Source organism: Gopherus evgoodei, chromosome 3, assembly GCF_007399415.2.
Source record: "Gopherus evgoodei ecotype Sinaloan lineage chromosome 3, rGopEvg1_v1.p, whole genome shotgun sequence".
Lineage (NCBI taxonomy): Eukaryota > Metazoa > Chordata > Testudines > Testudinidae > Gopherus > Gopherus evgoodei.
Window position 1 is genome coordinate 183,218,488 of NC_044324.1, and position 17,303 is coordinate 183,235,790.

At 39.7% G+C, this 17,303-nt stretch overlaps 1 protein-coding gene across 1 annotated transcript in view; it reads left to right on the forward strand.

Annotated features, from left to right (window-relative positions):
* PKDCC (protein kinase domain containing, cytoplasmic) overlaps positions 1-17,303 on the forward strand; it is a 49,550-nt gene that overhangs the window by 10,135 nt on the left and 22,112 nt on the right. Inside the window, exons 2-3 of the mRNA XM_030557638.1 lie at positions 10,732-10,854; positions 13,913-14,184. Coding sequence (XP_030413498.1) covers positions 10,732-10,854; positions 13,913-14,184 — 395 coding nt within the window. The remainder of the gene's footprint in view (positions 1-10,731; positions 10,855-13,912; positions 14,185-17,303) is intronic.

The window sequence follows — 17,303 nt, forward strand, 5'->3', positions numbered from 1 at the left end:
TGCCTTATTACTTACCAATTGGGCTAATTTGTAAGGTAGGTAGGTACTATTGTCCTACTTCTTTTATTAGATAGATAGCAAGACTGAGCGAGGTCACATAGATAGTCCAAGGCCACACATCGAGTCTGCCACAGCTGGGGCTAGACACAGGATTTCCTGGCTTCTAAGGTCCCATGTAGTCATGTTGTCTCTTTAGATCTGCATCCTGCCCTTGATCAGTGGGTGTGTCTACATTAAGTTGAGGAAAACTTGTCTCGTTCATACTTCCTGTCACGGTTCTATAAAGGGTTTGGCCCTCCTACACTAGCAATTATTAAAATTCTTCTGCACCAGTTCAGAAGGAACACTTCCTGACAGCTGTTGCAAACAAACAATTCAGTTCCCTAGCTTCAATGGCACTTGATTGCACAAAATGGTTTGTAGCATCACCCATCCTTGCAATGGCTTAACCCACCCACAAGTGCTATTTTGACAGAAATTGTTTTGGTGCATCCACGCACACCACACACACTGTAATTGTAACAGCTGTAGTTCTAAGATGCTTGTAGGGCCTAGCCCATAATACCCACTGCTGCTGAGGGGAGGGGGTGGCTTTAGAGTAATTTCTGCATTACTACTTTGAGGGAGGGCGTGGGGATTAGCCAAACCAGTTGCTGCCACCCATGTGGCAGCCTTGTCCACAATGGGGAGAGACTATTGTGGGGCACACACTTGAGGAGCATTTGAGGAGACAAGGTGTTGTTCGTACATTGTATGTACCAACCAGTGATGTTTTTAATACATTTTCACTTAGGTCCAGATTGTTAAAGGCACTTTTGTACCTAAAGATGCAAATAGGCCTCTAGTGAAGTGTCTCAGTGCCTAATTCTCGGGGCCGTCCTTAGCCATAGGCAGAACAGGCAGCTGCCTAGGGCACCACTAGGTCTGGGGGCACCGCTCTGATGGGAGCTCGGACAGATGGGAAGCAGTGGAGCATGTAAGAGCAGGGCTGCTGGGTCCTAGAGAGAGGTGAATGCAGCACAGTTTGAGGAAGGGGATTGGCTGCTGAGGTCTCTGGGAAGGGGTGGGGGAAGGAACTCACCTGCAGGGTGACCAGATAGGGACTGTCCCTATAAAATCAGGCTATTTTTGGATCTTTTTCTTATATAGGCTCCTATTCTCCCCCCCCCCCATCCCCATTCGTGATTTTTCACATTTGCTGTCTGGTCACCCTAGGTGGGGGTAATTGGTACCTATATAAGACAAAGCCCCAAATATTGGGACTGGCCCTATAAAACCAAGATATCTGGATCTGGTCACCCTAGCTAGGGAGTGCGTCTCTTCCCCCAGGCTGGCAGCGATCCATCTCATCCGGGGGGAGCTGCATAGGGCAGGATGAGCTGCTGTGGCTCCATGGGTGCCCCGTCCCTGAGATCAGATGCTGTGCTAACTTCACCAGGGTCTGTTGGGCTGGCGGTGGTGCCCGTTGGCATGTGATCAGACCTGAGGGTTTGCTGCTGCTGCTGTTGCCACTCTGCACTCCAAGAGGTGGATTTTGGGGTCCTGCAGTTTTCCACCTATCTCCTCCTCTACTGCAGCTGTTGGACCAGCAGGCTGAGGGGGAGCCAAGCATGAAAGCAGTACTGCGTTGCCATTTAGATTGTCATTTAACAAATTTGTTTGCCAAAAATGTTTGCTAACAATTCTGAATTCAATTTCAATATTTTTTTTAAAAAATCAATATCTTGGCCAAAAACAGAAAATTAAGTTGTTGACAATTATTTGTGACAAGTTTGTATGGGGAAGGGAGTGGGCCAGTTTTCATCAGAGAAACAAAAAATGTTGACTGACTTTCCTATAGCCCTGTTACTGCTAAATAGAGTCCTCCAACAATTGTAATATGCTCATATCCTTACTAATGTATAGAGCAGGGGTCAGCAACCTATGGCACATGTGCCAAAGGTGGCACGCGAGCTGATTTTTGATGGCCTGCAGCAGTGGGCTGAGCTGCTTAGCCCGCCACTGCTCTGGGGTTCTGGTTGCTGCCCCATTGCCACTCGGGGTCCCGGCCACCGGCCCCACTCAGCATCCACTGCTGGCCTGGGGACATCCAAGGAACCCCAGGCTGGCAGCAGGCTGAGCAGGCTGGCGGCTGATACCCTGGCTGAGCCACTCACCCCACTGTCGGCCTGAAGTTCCATTCACTCAGCTGGTAGGTGGGCTGAGCAGGACTAAATTAAATGGAATAGGAAAACAAAAGCAACCAATGACAAAGTGCAAGAACCTAGATCAGTGGTCCCCAACCTTTTTCATCTGGCGGTCACCAGACGAAGGACCGTGACAGTGGACGAGCATCCACCAAAATGCCGCCGAAATTTGGCGGCATTTCAGCGGTGACGCCTCTGGATGACGCTGCTTATCGGTGGCAAGCGGCATCATCCAGAGGCGTCGCCGCCGAAATGCCACCAAATTTTGGTGGCATTTAAGCTGATGCTTGTCCGCCGGCCAGTACACAGGTGCACTGAGAGGCCCCTGCGGGTGCCATGGCACCTGCGGGCACCGCGTTGGGGACCCCTGACCTAGAGAGCCTCCTGAAGCACGGCGATCGTTTTGATTTAAATGGACTTGAACTGTATGAAGAATTGAGTACACTATCCTCAATGTTGCCACATGCAAAATCAATAATTGACATTGTACAGTTTATTCATACCAGCAAACTTGTTGACATATATCCTAACGTGTACATTGTCACTCGTATTCTACTGACAATTTCTGTAACAGTAGCATCAGGAGAACGGAGTTTCTCAAAACTAAAACTCATTAAAAACTATCTTCGCTCTACATGGAGTCAGGAACACTTGACTGGTCTTGCTATTCTTGCAATCAAACAAGACATCACTTTGTCTTTGTCATACGATGACGTTATTCCTGATTTTGCAGCCAAAAAAGCCAGAAAGATTGCTTTTAATTAAAAACCAATCCTTATTTAAATACCTCTTCATAGAAATTTCCAATAAAATGTTGACAAATTAAAAAAAAATATTATTTGCATCATTTTGTCAAATCAGAATTTTTTCTATAGTACTGCTTCTTTAGTGCTAGTCCATCAGCATTACAGTGTGCTTCATTAAGTTAAACTGGTTTTAGTAATATGCATGTGGTAAGTTTTCCAATAGTGTAAGCTTATGTTTGTGTTGCTAAGAGCTAGACAGGCTCAGGGGCACCAGTTTAATAATCCCGCCTAGGGCACCATAAATCCTAAGGACGGCCCTGCTAATTCTCATTTGAATTCTCCTCTTCCATGATGCCTACAAAAAAAATGGGACAGGGGTTAGGCTGCTGAGACCACAGCCTCCATCTGTCAATCTGTATCCATCTGTTGTCTCTTACTTACTTCGACTGTAAGCTTTTGGAATAGGGACTGTGTACAGTGTGTAGCGCAATGGGGTCCTGGTCCATGACTGGCATTCCTACACACTATGGCAATACAACTAATCAATAATAATAAAGGAGCAAACTGTTGTCTTTTCTCCAGTCTCAGCCTGGCCACTCAAGCTAGGCAAAAAGAACTGCCCATGGAGTATTTGTGGAGCTAGGCCTGGAAGGCTTCATATTGTTTCTGGCTAAACTCAGAATGATCTATGAGAGGAAGAGCTGCTTATTTTGGGACTTTGCAGCTGCAGACCGACTCTGAGTTAAACAAAGCTCTCTTGAGGGAAGTAAGCCCAGCAGTGAAGAAGACTGAGACACTTAACTCAGTAGAATTATACGGAGGGAATCAGTTTTAATATGGACGGGTCTCATGAACATTTCAACAGCATAGTCTTGCTTGCTGCTTCGGAACAGAAAACATACAGAGATTAGTAATTTAAATAGTTGCATAATTTAGAGTCAAACTTCCACACAACCCTACCGAAGGGGATGCAGTCCTCACAGGTGGAAGTCAGGGTAGATATTCATCCCTATTATTTAAGGTATGGCTTCAAATTCTGCCCTCAGTTATACCTGTCCATTCCCATTGCGATCATGGTTAGATTAGTACTCTCATTGACTTTAAGTGAGATATTGGCAAGAGCTTGCTTGAGTAAGTGTTTTCCTGGGCTGGACCTAAGGGTTGTGCAATGCAGTGTAAATTTACAGTGCTATAAAGAATTTTTTATAATACAACTATTTCATTTTGGAGTGTAATTTTAATGAAAATGAGGAGAGAGAAAAGGGAAGAGAACTTTTGTAAGCCTTATGTTTACTGCCAAACTATGTGCCTTTCAGGTTTTGTGAGTATAATATATACTTAGACATGTGAATTTCATTTTTGTTCCGCTTTCTTTTGAAGCTATTAATATGGATGGCAGCTATGATGACATTTGTGTAACCTTTAGCTCTTCTAGTGTGCAGCACTATTAATAGCAAAGTTATTAATAAAAAACCCTCCTAAAGATAGTTGTGAGTAGTTAGTTTGATATTTAAATTATCCACTGCTTGCTTACAGTTTCCATCTCTAGCCTGAGGCAACAGGAAGAAATTTTGCCTCTTGTCTTTGACAGCCAGCTTTGGTCCCAATCCTACAAGATGCTGAATGCATCCTGAATGATGCTGAGTGACCTCTGCTCCCTGCAATTCCTCTGTATATTACATTTACCTAGGAAGGTTAAAATTAATTAAATAAGCGTCATTTGCCATGTAAAAGCACTCACCATGTTTACAGATGCTTTTGGATTGAGGAGGGGTGGCAAAAATATTTATAATATACTCCATAAAGTTAGAACATTTAAAATGTGAGAGGAAAAAACAGATTTTAGGCCAAAGTGGAAATCCTAGAGTATTTATTGCTAAGTAACAGCTATGCATCATGACTGTTCTTGTATATCCCTCCAAGAGGGACTGGCCTGTTGCCATGGCAACAGAGGGCATGGCCAAGGTGTCAGGTGCATGTAAAAGTTTATCCCCAATTTTGTCTTCCTTTGTTCTGATGCCGTTGGAATGTCAAAGCACTCCACATTCGGTTCCACTAGGCGCTTGATCCAGTGTTCAGCAATGTCAATGAGTGTCTTTCTATTGAGTGCAATGAGCGTTGATGCAGGCTAGGTGTGCATATGTACCTTTGAAAATAAATACCATCCAGTGCGCACTGTGTCCACGAGCTCCAGTGCGCACTGTGCCCACGAGCTCCAGTGCGCACCTGAACAAGAACATTTTTGTCAGTTCTTGGCCAAACTGCTCTTACAATGGAATAAATCTGCAGTAACTCCAGTGAAATCGCTGAGGTGTGAGTGAGAAGAGAATCAGAACTAATGCTGTTACTTTAGCAGTTACCAACTCTCACAATTTCATCAAAGGTGATTATTCCTTTTTTCCCAGAAAGCTTGAGCTCTTGGAGTCATGTGATTATATGAACAATCTCAGCTTTCTTTACAAAAAACAAGTACATTTATGGCCCTCCTGGTTACAGAGGAAAGCTAATGAAGGGAATCCTCAGGGCTCAAAAACTAGAATGCAAATACATTTTATCATTTTTTAAACATCTCATGATTTTTGGGCCAGTATTCTGTTTTTGGGGGCCAGACTTCTGATCTTTCAATGTTTCAGGCTAGCAATCTTGCTTTAGGCTTACACCAGCGATAGAACATAATCTGGCTTTATTTTGTAAGATTTTCAATTGTACCATTCCTGTCTGAGCAAATTGTATACGTGAAAAGTAACACTTTTGCTAAGGCTTTCTCTTGACTTTTTTTTTTTTTTTAATCCATCTTTGGTGACTACACTAATGTGTGAGGGCCTGTTGTTTGCATATACTTACCCACTGATGACAGCTTAATAAGCTCCTTTATTTTGTGTTTTTATTCAGTAAGCTTGTCAGCTTTTGTGCGCAGTCTGACCTCTGCTTCCCACCACCTCCTTTCTTGTCTGAAAGGGGCACCTCTGTCTCTATAATTTGTAATAAAAGGCAGTGCTAAAGGGATGTGAACTGACTGGCAGTACAGACATGAAATCTTACAAAAGAATATAACTTTCTCAAGGGCTGACCCTGTATTCTTTAGGCATCTAAAACTCCTGCTGAAGTCAGTGGGCGATTTAGGTGCATAAGGAATACAGTCTTTTTTTGATTGAGAAAATCTAAACAGTTAGTGAAGAACTCAGTAAACACACCTGCGCTACAGGGATTATTGTGCACAGTGTGACAACAGTTCAAAATTTCATATCTGGCTTATATTTTCCTAAGGAAACAGAAAAGCATCCTAAGCTAGTAACTGTTTATAGATTCTATACAAAATTTATGTATTTGTAGTATTTCAATGTAATGACTTGACATAACAGACAATATTCATTGGATAATATTTCTTTCCATACATTTAACTGAAACCACGCCATATGAGGGTATGAAAAAATAATATATTTGGAAAATCTAATATGTAACTAAATGATAGAAAAAAATGCTATCCCTACGAAGAGAATTTTATTTGCTGAAGTTCCTGATTCACTCTACTTGCTCTACTTTTCCATCTTTCCCATTTGGATAATCTTTTGTCTCCAGTTTCATTCAAATTGTCTGTGGTTATTTTTCCAAATGCAAGTGGTTGATCCAAATATGTATGTGTGCAAATTAATGACTTAATTATTTGGTAGTGAAAATGACATTGTCCTATTTGGGACCTTACAAATTAGATCGGAGAAAAACCAAGAAAGTATACTTTGGGAAACAACCTTGCATTGACAGGAAGAAGCGATGATCTAATGAGCTACATTTTAAGGGAAAATACACATACATCTATATTCTGTGTGGTCATGCACATATAAATAGCCATTTTGGATACTGTGTGGTCATGCACATATAAATAGCCATTTTGGATACCTAATTATTTGTTTGCATTAGGACATAGCTACTTTTTAAATTTTCAGTCCCTACAATTGTACTCACAAATGTGGCCGTGTATTGTATTTGCATTTTTGTATTAGACCTCAGGCCTTCATTTAAAATATATTGAAATGTAGCCCAATATCTCCTTTCCATCTATGATTTCCATGCTCCAATGATTCTATATAACAAAATAGCAATTCATAGCTAGAAATGTTTTACATAAATAATAGTGATAAAGAGCTTAAGCCAAATGATCTATTTCTTTAGTTAGAATTATGTGTGATGAAGAAAAATATCAAATAATTTTTAATGTATTTAACTATGGACTTAATTAAATTAAATGTAGTTATGGAAGAAAATTTCCCATTGTGATTTGAAGAGAGAGTTTCTTGTGGAAGGAAAATTGGATTTGGCCCTTTAAGCTTTCATAGCAACTTGAAGCAACTAATTAGGCACCAGAACAGCAGAGTCTGTACTAAATATAAACATCAGTCAGCAATGATATTTGCAGGAGTGCAATTGGATTCTAAATGGAGATGATTCAATGCAGTGCCACCCAACCCCCAGAGAACAAACCTGTTAGATTATTATGACAACTGGAACCTGTATTTTGAGATTTAAAACTTACAGAAGTATTCTGAATTTATTCTTATTAAATATATATTTTGATTAAAATAAATCCAGAATCTTTTAATATGCATATACATATTCTATAGAGATACTTTGTTTTAATTAGAATTACTTTGTTTTTATTGCACTCTTTCAGAGGGCTTGAATGGCTAATGAAGACTGATGTCCTTGTCATTCATTATTGCTCTAAATTGACATTTATTGTAGAATTGACATTTTTCATTAAATTTGTCTTCTAAATCTCACTTCTGTTTTATTAGTTTTTTCCACTGGACAATAAAATTTTATAAATCTCCTCTGTGATTCTATAGAACTAGACTTTAGAAGGTGTCAAGGTATTTTTCCCACTTTGAACTTGAGCGTCCAAAAAGTGGGGATCTGCATGTACCCTTTTAAGCTTAATTCCTAGCTTGGATCTGATAGCGCTGCCACCAACCAGAAATTCCAGTGTCTGGTACACTCCCTGTCCCCCCAAAACCTTCCCTGGGGAAACCCAGGACCCAAACTTCTTGGGTCTTAAAACAAGGAGAAATAAACTATTCCCCCTCTTTCCCCTCCCAGACTTTCCCTTCCCTGGGTTACCCTGACAGGCTACGCTGATCCAAACTCCTTGGATCTTAAAACAGAGAAGAATTAACCTTCCTCCCACCTCCTTTCCGCCCACCAATCCCCTGGTGAGTTTAGACCCAATCCCCGTGGGTCTTAAACAAGGGAAAAAATCAATCAGGTTCTTAAAAAAGAAAGCTTTTAATTAAAGAAAGAAAAAGTAAAAATTATCTCTGTAAAACCAGAATGGAAAATATTTACAGGGTCTTCAGCTTATATAGACTAGAGGGACTCCCTCCCCCTTAGCCTAAGATACAAGTTACAGCAAACAGAGGTGAAAATTCTTCCAGCAAAATACACATTCACAAGTTAAGAAAACAGCCATAAGACTAATTTGCCTTTTCTACCTAGTACTTACTATTTTGAACATGAGACTGTTTCAGAAAGATTGGAGAGAGACCTGGTTGCACGTTTGGCCCCTCTTAGCTCCAAGAGTGAACAACCAACAAAAACAGCACAAACAAAGACTTCCCTCCACCGAGATTTGAAAGCATCTTGTTCCCCGATTGGTCCTCTGGTCAGGTGTCAGCCAGGTTCACTGAGCTTCTTAACTCTTTACACGTAGAAGAGACATTAACCCTTAACCATCTGTTTATGACAGAAGGATATAGACTCTCTTATTAGGCTCTAACACCAGAAATTAACATATTCAATATAATGAGTCCAATTTTACACTGTTAGTCCCCATCCATGCAAAGGCTAAACTATGTGAGGACTGTGGGATCAGGCATATATAAAATTCACAGGCAAGTCCAGTAGCATTCTATCAAAGATGCATATTCTATAAAATATTTTAATTCTTTTTATATTTGTGTTCTTTTTGGTTTGTAATGGTAATAATTGTGCTGATGTGTTCTTCTAAGATAGTAGTAAAAACTTAGCATGACACAAACTATACCTATATCAGAAACGTGCTTCCATAAAAAATTGTCACAGATATTAAGGGACAATCCCTATATCTGGTCCAAGAAGTCCTAGGTTAATGTGTATTATTAAAATTATGGTGTATCCCTATTTCAATCCCATGTGTCTCTAGTGCAGAAATACCTGCCACAAGTACATCTCTCATGCCAAAATATCTGTTGTATGTTTTTAAAATAAACTATTCTAGTTTCCATTATGTTTGATGTACATGTTTTACCAGTTGTTTTGAAGTACAGTGCTATCCTTTCACTGAAAGGAGTAATTGCTTACTTCACTTACATTTTTGGAATATTTTTTCTTCCTTTAAACATGGACAATGATAGAGCTAAGGGAATGATTCGTCACAAATAATTTGCTTACTGAATTTAATCTCCTTTTCTGCTTGTTAAATGTTTGTGAGCATATTGCACAAATTTGCTTGCTATTCATAGTGAGTGAATTTGTTTGCAATGTTTTTTCCATTGTTAGTTGATTGAGATCATTTAATTGGTCTGGCTATTCAAATGTTGCTTAGTCATGATCGATCACATAACACACAAGGTATTGTTTCTGAACCCAGAATGGCTGAGCATAGTTCTTATAGGATCTGATTCAAAGCACACTGATGTCAATACAAAGATTCCCATTGACTTCAGTGAGTTTTGGATGATGTCCATAATCAGGAGACAAATGGGTTTGAAGAAGCCATGGTGTTTTTGAGCCTTTTAGGGATGGGGAGGAGATGAGTAGGATCAGGGGATTTTTAACCTTTTACATCATGCCAGCTCTTCTACCATAAGACTTATTTGGCTGGGGGTAGAGTGTAAAATTGTCCCTGCTGCAGAGTCTGTAATCAGATCTTTGTTCAGCTCATTTAACTGCCTCTCTGCCAAGGCTTTGGCAAGGAGTTTCTAAAAGTCTGTCTCCTGGCTGTGTAAAACAGTCCCCATCCCATCTGAAATAAGTCACTTCAAGCACAGGCTTAAAATGTTGTTACTGTGAAAGTGTCTGTGCAAGTAATAACTGATCACTCAAGGGACTTTTGGGAAGCAAACACAAAAGGGCCTGGAACATGGCTGAACTGCATTCATTTTAAAATATTTCACAGTATTTACTCCTCTCTAACATTATTGCACATGTAACTTCAACAAGTACTATTAGAAGCATTTTTCTGCATTGGAGAGGATATGCTTTGACATTTGCAATGGCTTTTAAAGTTCATAATAAAGAGATAGTTGAACCCTCTGTGGCATTTAAATACAAATAGACACTCAGTGCACTAGCAATAGTACTGCAAAAAAATCTTGAACTTTAAATGAGATTTTCTAATGCTTATTTTTAAGCACAGAATTATTATGATTATGCCAGATAACGCATATACTAAAATGAATTCCCTCTGGTAAGTCTCCATATCTACACATACACACATTTTTCCATATAAGTTTCTTGATAAGGGTCTTGATTATAAAAACCTACCCAGGAGGATAAGCAAATACTGCATACCCAGCCACCCATGTGTGGCCTGCAGAGTCTGCACTGGGCAACTTAAGAGTTTCAATAATGGGCTTTAATAGGGCCTCTCTTCAGATGGAAGGATACAAAGCTGCGACATGGGGCCTTAAGGGCAGTGTCCTAAAACATACAGGATCCAAAGGTCCAAGGAGGATGCAGGAGACTGTTTCCTACATCCATGGAGAAAAGAAGAGTATGCCAAGTAGTGTTATACTAATCTCTCTCCCTTCGTGTACTTGTTTCAGCTCTATGGCTACTGTTATCAGGATAGCAATGACATCCCAGACACGCTGACTGCCATCACTGAGCTAGGCTCACCACTGGAGATGATTCAGCTTTTACAGACCTCTTGGGAGGACAGATTTCGAGTAAGTACAACAACCAGGGTATCTAAAGGACTTTTAAGTAGGATGTGAACACACAGCTCCAAGCATGTGAGAGAAAAAAAAAAAAAGAGTTACGTAGTTTACAGCTTTGTTCACGTTTAATAAACAACTGCTTTGCTTGGGAATGTTAAGTCTTAGTTTGTCTGCAAGACATAACACTCCTGTTTTTCAGTTTTTAAGACACTGCGCTATTATGTGTGTTGATGGTATCTAATTATAGGATGTTCTATGTTGTTCACATTATATCTTCAAAGGTTTCATACTTAGAGCTTGGCATTTTTGGCTTGTACAACTGGAATTCAAACAATAGAAGGATGTGACATCTCTATCTTGATCATTATCACAAGCTGATTTTATAATTGTTTCCTACTTTTTCCTGTTATGTTGCCTTTTACTAGGGGAGAGTAAAGGGTAAAGCAAGGTTTATCAATGTACACAGATCCTAAAACAGAGTTTGCCCAGTGAAGCCCACATTGGCAATTTAACAGAAACACTTAATTTATATGCAACGGAACCCAGATTGTAGAGGTACTTTCATCATGATAGGGTATGCTGAGCTGTAGTTTCAGTGGGATGTACCTCACTATTAAAAATTAGGGCAGTTACAGGCTTCATTTAGAGCTCTGTGAACTGCATTTGGCCCATGAATTGAACTTCCACTATGTTGTTCTAAAAGAAACAAACTCCTAACGATGACTCAGTCAGAGTTTTTAGTTTGTAATGGCCAATGAAGTGTACTGCCGTCTCCCTCACACCTCACCCATGCAACCGCAAATTATGGCACTCTGATGTAAATTGCAAAAGAGGCAGTGGATTATTGGCTTGACCATATTACATAGGATGTGGGTGGAAATTCTCTTTAGAATGGGTATCCCTTACAGAGCAGTTAGAAGGAGATGAAGGAGAAATACCTTGGCAATGCTGGTTTGATTCATAGAGATGTAATTATAAATAGAATGTTCCTGGAACTGCTGTAATCTAGCCTTAGGCAATGTCATAACTATTACCTTATCTAGTGTGCAACTGTCATAGAGGAGAGGAAAAAGGATGCAAGTTCTCAGCTTAATACATGAAAATTGTTTATGTATCTGCCGCAGTCAAGAAAACATTAACATGGTTATTTAACTTAAGTGGTGTCTTTGTGCTTACAGGACAAGGACCAAATCTCCCCAAACCTATTGAAATTAATGGAAAGCAGTGGTGCAGAATTGGGCCCTAAAATGTGTATTTTAAGCTTGTTGTTGAGGATATACACACACAGCCCATATCAACACTGAGGGCAGGCACATAGATAAAGGACTTCAACAGGGCTCGGTACAGGCACAAGGGTCTGTGTCAGTGGATCCGTTTGCAGGATCAGGGCCTTGGTAGTGTTTGAGGAAGGAGGAATGGTTTCAGATTGCAAACAACAATCTGTCTTTAGTTTTTTACAAAATTTTTGTACTTTTATGCAGAGTTTTCCGTAGTAGTTTAAGAAAAGTGATTTCCCCCGCCCCCATATTTACTTTTGAGCAGTTAAAGGTGTTAATTATAACTTTGTTCAAGCTTCTGTTAACAATTTTAGCACGGTGTTCAGCTCCTATGCTGAGGTTTTGTGCAGTACTCCTGACCCAAGGAAAAAATCAGATTTGATATTCTGAATGTTAAATGCTTCAATTTGGTCTACTTTTATTTCCTCAGCAACACGATATGCCTTTTATATATAGCATCCTCTGGGACACTGTATAGAAGATTTCTGTAAATTTCAAGAAGAACAAAAAAGCAGTCAGTGCAGACATCCCATAACCATGCTTATATTAATTTATACCTACAAGTATTTCTACATAAACTTTTGATATTGCTTAAGTGGAACAAAAATGTTTTAGGCTGGTAAGGCAGGTGAAATAATTACAGAAGTGTTCGATAGTCCTAATATCTCACAGACGTGAAGTCTGTGAAGTATAATGTAAGCCATATTCAACCTCTATTTTCTTCTGAAGTCTGCGTTTAAGTATTTCCCTGAGTATATCATTTATGTCCTGAGCCTGAACTGTGATTTGACTACTTTAATACATATGACCTTAACAACAGTTTTAACTAGGGTGACCAGATGTCCCGATTTTATAGGGACAGTCTCAATATTTGGGGCTTTTTCTTTATATAGGCTCCTATTACCCCCAACCCCATCCCAATTTTTCACACTTGTTTTCTGGTCACCCTACAAAAAACAAAGCTTACATGTAAATAATAAAAAGCTTTCTAGCCTGTATAAGACATGTCATTAATTGAATACAGTGAATGAGCATGCAGATATTTAACTGCATGCATATTAATATTATTTTTGTTTTAGTGTGTTATACAATACATACAAAGAAATATTGTCAAGGCATCACATAAATGAACTACAAACAGTAGTAAACGCTATATGGTTGGGTCCAAATGTGAAGGTTCCAAATATTGTTCTCTTCTATCTATTAGCAAAGCCCAGATAATTCTTCACTCTATGACCCCAGTCTGATGCACATGTGCGGAGCTTCATTAACTCGAATGGGATTCTGTATGGACATAAGGGTCTGTCTACATGGATAGGTCCTGATCCTACAAGGACTTTGCTTTATGCACTGTGAAATGTTTCACTGAAGTCAAACTACTCTCAGTGTGAAAAGTTAAGTACATGTCAGCTTTCAGAAGATAAGAGACTTAGATTGCAGGATCAGGGCCTATGTGTGATGTTTTATTAAAAAAATACTTTTATTTCTATTAAAATAATGAAAACAGAACAAGAAAGCCTCAGAAGCTCAGAATCAAAATTGCATAGGGGAAAAATTGGTAAAGAAGCACATTTTAGTTTCAAGCTTCTAAAGATTATTCTAATTTACATTGAAAGAATGTTAAATTTTATGAAGAATATCTTGAATGTATTAACTTTGATTTTTATGATAAATTTAATGCCAATCTTTGGTCATTATTATGTGTGTGACTTAATTTAAAGCAGCTGCATTTTTTTTACATGCTCCATACTAGACAAGGAACACGAGGTATCTGTGCTTTTATATTTCAGATATGTCTCAGCTTAGTTCGGCTTTTGCATTATTTGGCTCACTCTCCGCTTGGCTCTGTGACGCTGTTGGATTTTCGCCCTCGACAGTTTGTGATTGTAGATGGAGAGCTGAAAGTGACAGATTTGGATGATGCCAGCATAGAAGAAAGCTCTTGTACCAGTAACCGTGACTGTTTTATAGAGTTTCCAGCAAGAAATTTCACTCTTCCCTGCTCTGTGGAGGGCCGATGTCAAAATATGAATGAAAAGAGGAATCTTTATAATGCATACAGGTAGATGACCAGTTATCTAAGTAGATAAAGTGAATAAAATTTGACAAGAATTCTGTATAGTCATTTATAGCCATTGAGATCAATGGAAATGTTGGATCGGGCCCTTATATACTAATAACTAAAACAATGACTAATTTATGTTGTAAATATTTCATTAATAATAATACCTAAGATTAATATCTTGGAAGTACTTTGCAAACATTGGGTCTGATTTCACCACTAAAGTCTGTATTGGTATAACTCTATTGAAGTCAGTTACACAGTAAAGATTTATAGCAGTGAAAAACTGGGGTAATCATATGGTGATTTGAGCACAATTACTACATTATTAATGAAATGATTCACACAACATCTCTATGATGTAGATTAATAAGTGTTATCATCCCCTTTTAAGTATGAGTCAACTGAGGCTGAGAAGTGAAATGACTTCAGAGCTGGGATTAGAATTCAAACAGTTCTGTCTTCTAGTTCTGTGCTCTGACCACTAATCCATATATCTCTCTCATTAGATCAGGCCGCTTTTCTGCTGATTATAAAACTCGCTGGTTCAGTTGTTTGATAGTCAAAAACCTGTAATGTCATTGTACTTCTTTAACGTAGACCACTGACAATCTCTGGAGAATAATCTCCCAGGAGTTATAATGAATCTTAATGTTTTTTAAAAGCCATCACTGCTTTGTAGTTCTCTCCTTACAATTTACCCCAGGCTTCCTCACACCAACAAACCAATTGCTGTTCTTTGACTAGGCAGTGATTTGCCTGCTTCTTGCACTACACCCATCCATCCTTCAGTGCCTCCCCGTTGAGGTCTGCATCCATAATTTGTGGTCGTGCCATGCACATGACAGGTAATTGGGTTATTATGTCTGGCCAGTCAGAACACTGAAGAAAGTGTCTCGCTGAAATGTGTTTCTTAGAATTTTGTTTCTTAAGGTCTCTTCAGATTTACAACTGAGGTGTTTTACATGAGGGATTTATGTTTGTGGTCTTGGCTCTTCACTAACTCTGATCACTCAACTCACTCTTTGGACCAAACACTGATCCCACGGAAACTTTACTATTGGCTTTCACAGCATCAAGAATTGATCCTTAATGCACTGCTTCTAATTGTGCTGTGGCTTGATGTTCAAGTGTGCTGGAGAGAGAGAGTGCTGTGGACTGATCCAGATAAGACAGTAGAGAGTCTCAAGGCAATGCCATAATGGTGTGCTCCTTTCTTAGGCTTCTCTTTCAAGTATCACATCACTCATTCCCTGCCAGGCCACAACTAGAAGAGTCTTCTCCAGGGAGAGTCTTCTGCTTTTGTCCCAATGCACTTACTAGCATATGTGTAACATTATCTGACCACACTGAAATGTATTCCACTACATAACTGTCATGTGCATTTGTGCAGTGCGATTTTTAGTGTGTTCTAAATTTTCCATTTGCTTGGGTTAAAGATCCTTCTTAGTGAATTAGTTTTTGATTAGGGCCATTTTGCTGGTCTGGCCTGAAAAAAATCTAATATTTTAGTGTGATTTTCAGCCATACAGTGTCATACGCTCACTGAAGAAAGCTGTCTTTTTCTATCACAGGGGTTAATGTTTGTGAGAGTGCTATTGAACAATTCCAGCAGTTCCCCAACTGTGGGTTGGGACCCCAAAGTGGGTCACGACCCCGTTTTAATGGGTTCGCCAAGGGCTGACATTTGCCTTGCTGGGGGCTTTGGCCCCCTGCCCAGGGCGGCAGGGCTCGGGTAGGCTCAGGCTTTGGTCCCCCCTCGCCTGGGGTTGTGTAACAATTTTTGTTAGAAGTGGATCACGGTGCAGTGAATTTTGAGAATCTCTGAACTATTCCATCTGCTCATCAGTTTCTAAAGATCTGTTTTTACACTTTGAAAATCCTAGTGCTTTTAGCACCCACTATTGCTTATTATTATGCTCACATAATAGGTCATTGTATGACAGCAGACCTACACCATGGTAGATTGCAGCCGCCCTTATGAATGTATCTGCAACAATCTCTACATGCTCACTCAGCAAGGACAAAACTACAGTCTACTTGGTATAGATGACTAGGGTGATCTGGGAACTGGAAAACATGTATAGAGACACTGTGATGGCAGGTGACTGGCAGTACTACTTTTTGAAGCTTGGAAAAAGGGATTCTTGTCTATATCTGGTGCTACTTGGTAGTCCCAGCCAGCAGCACATTAACCAATGGTATAAATCTTCAGTAGTGTCTGAATTTATTAAAGCCACCCATGAGAAACATCACCTATGCCAGTCCCCTGGTTCCCTCTCAAGGTGGATTATTAGAGCTGAGAAAATATTACAAAAAAATTGTTGGGCAAGTATTGGCTTGGATGTTTAAATGATTTCTTCAGTCATACATGCATCCTTTTGTGTACCCTCAAGATGCACATTTTAAATAGTGAGGGTAATGAACCATTGGAACAATTTACCAATAGGTTTGGTGAATTCTTCATTTACTGAACATTTTAAAAACAATATGGGATCTTTCTGTAGCTGAGATGGTCTATTTCAAAGAAGAATTATATTCAAAGAAGTTCTGTGGCCTGTGTAATGCAGGAGGTCAGACTGCTAGAAGCTCACAGTGGTCCCTTTATAATCTACAAATCATGAATGCAGCAATGTCGTGTAACTATTAGTAGTGGGGGGAGAGAACAATTTGAAGGTTCTTCTGGTGTTATACAGTGGGACTTAGGGCAGGGCATATAAACCCTGGCAGAAATCGGGGGGGGGGGATGTGACTCTGCATCCCCTCCCCCCCCCCCCGCCCAAAGGTGCTTCTGCATGAATGTTCCAGTTTGAAAAAACAATAAGGAGTCCTTTTGGCACCCTAGAGACTAACAAATGTATTTGGGTATAAGCTTTCGTGGGCTAAAACCTACTTCACCAGATGCATCAGTGCCACTTCGAGTTCACTGGCACTGATGCTGATGCTTTTCAAAATCACATGTATGAGTACCGATGGACATGCGTGAGTTTTCATATCAAAATGTTTGCACACCTCATTTAGTTGAGGATCAGAAACAATACTATGTGACTTTTCTGTCCAATTGTAACTATCCAACCCAGTCTGAAAAGCAAACTGTGACCTTCGAATACTTTCAAAGA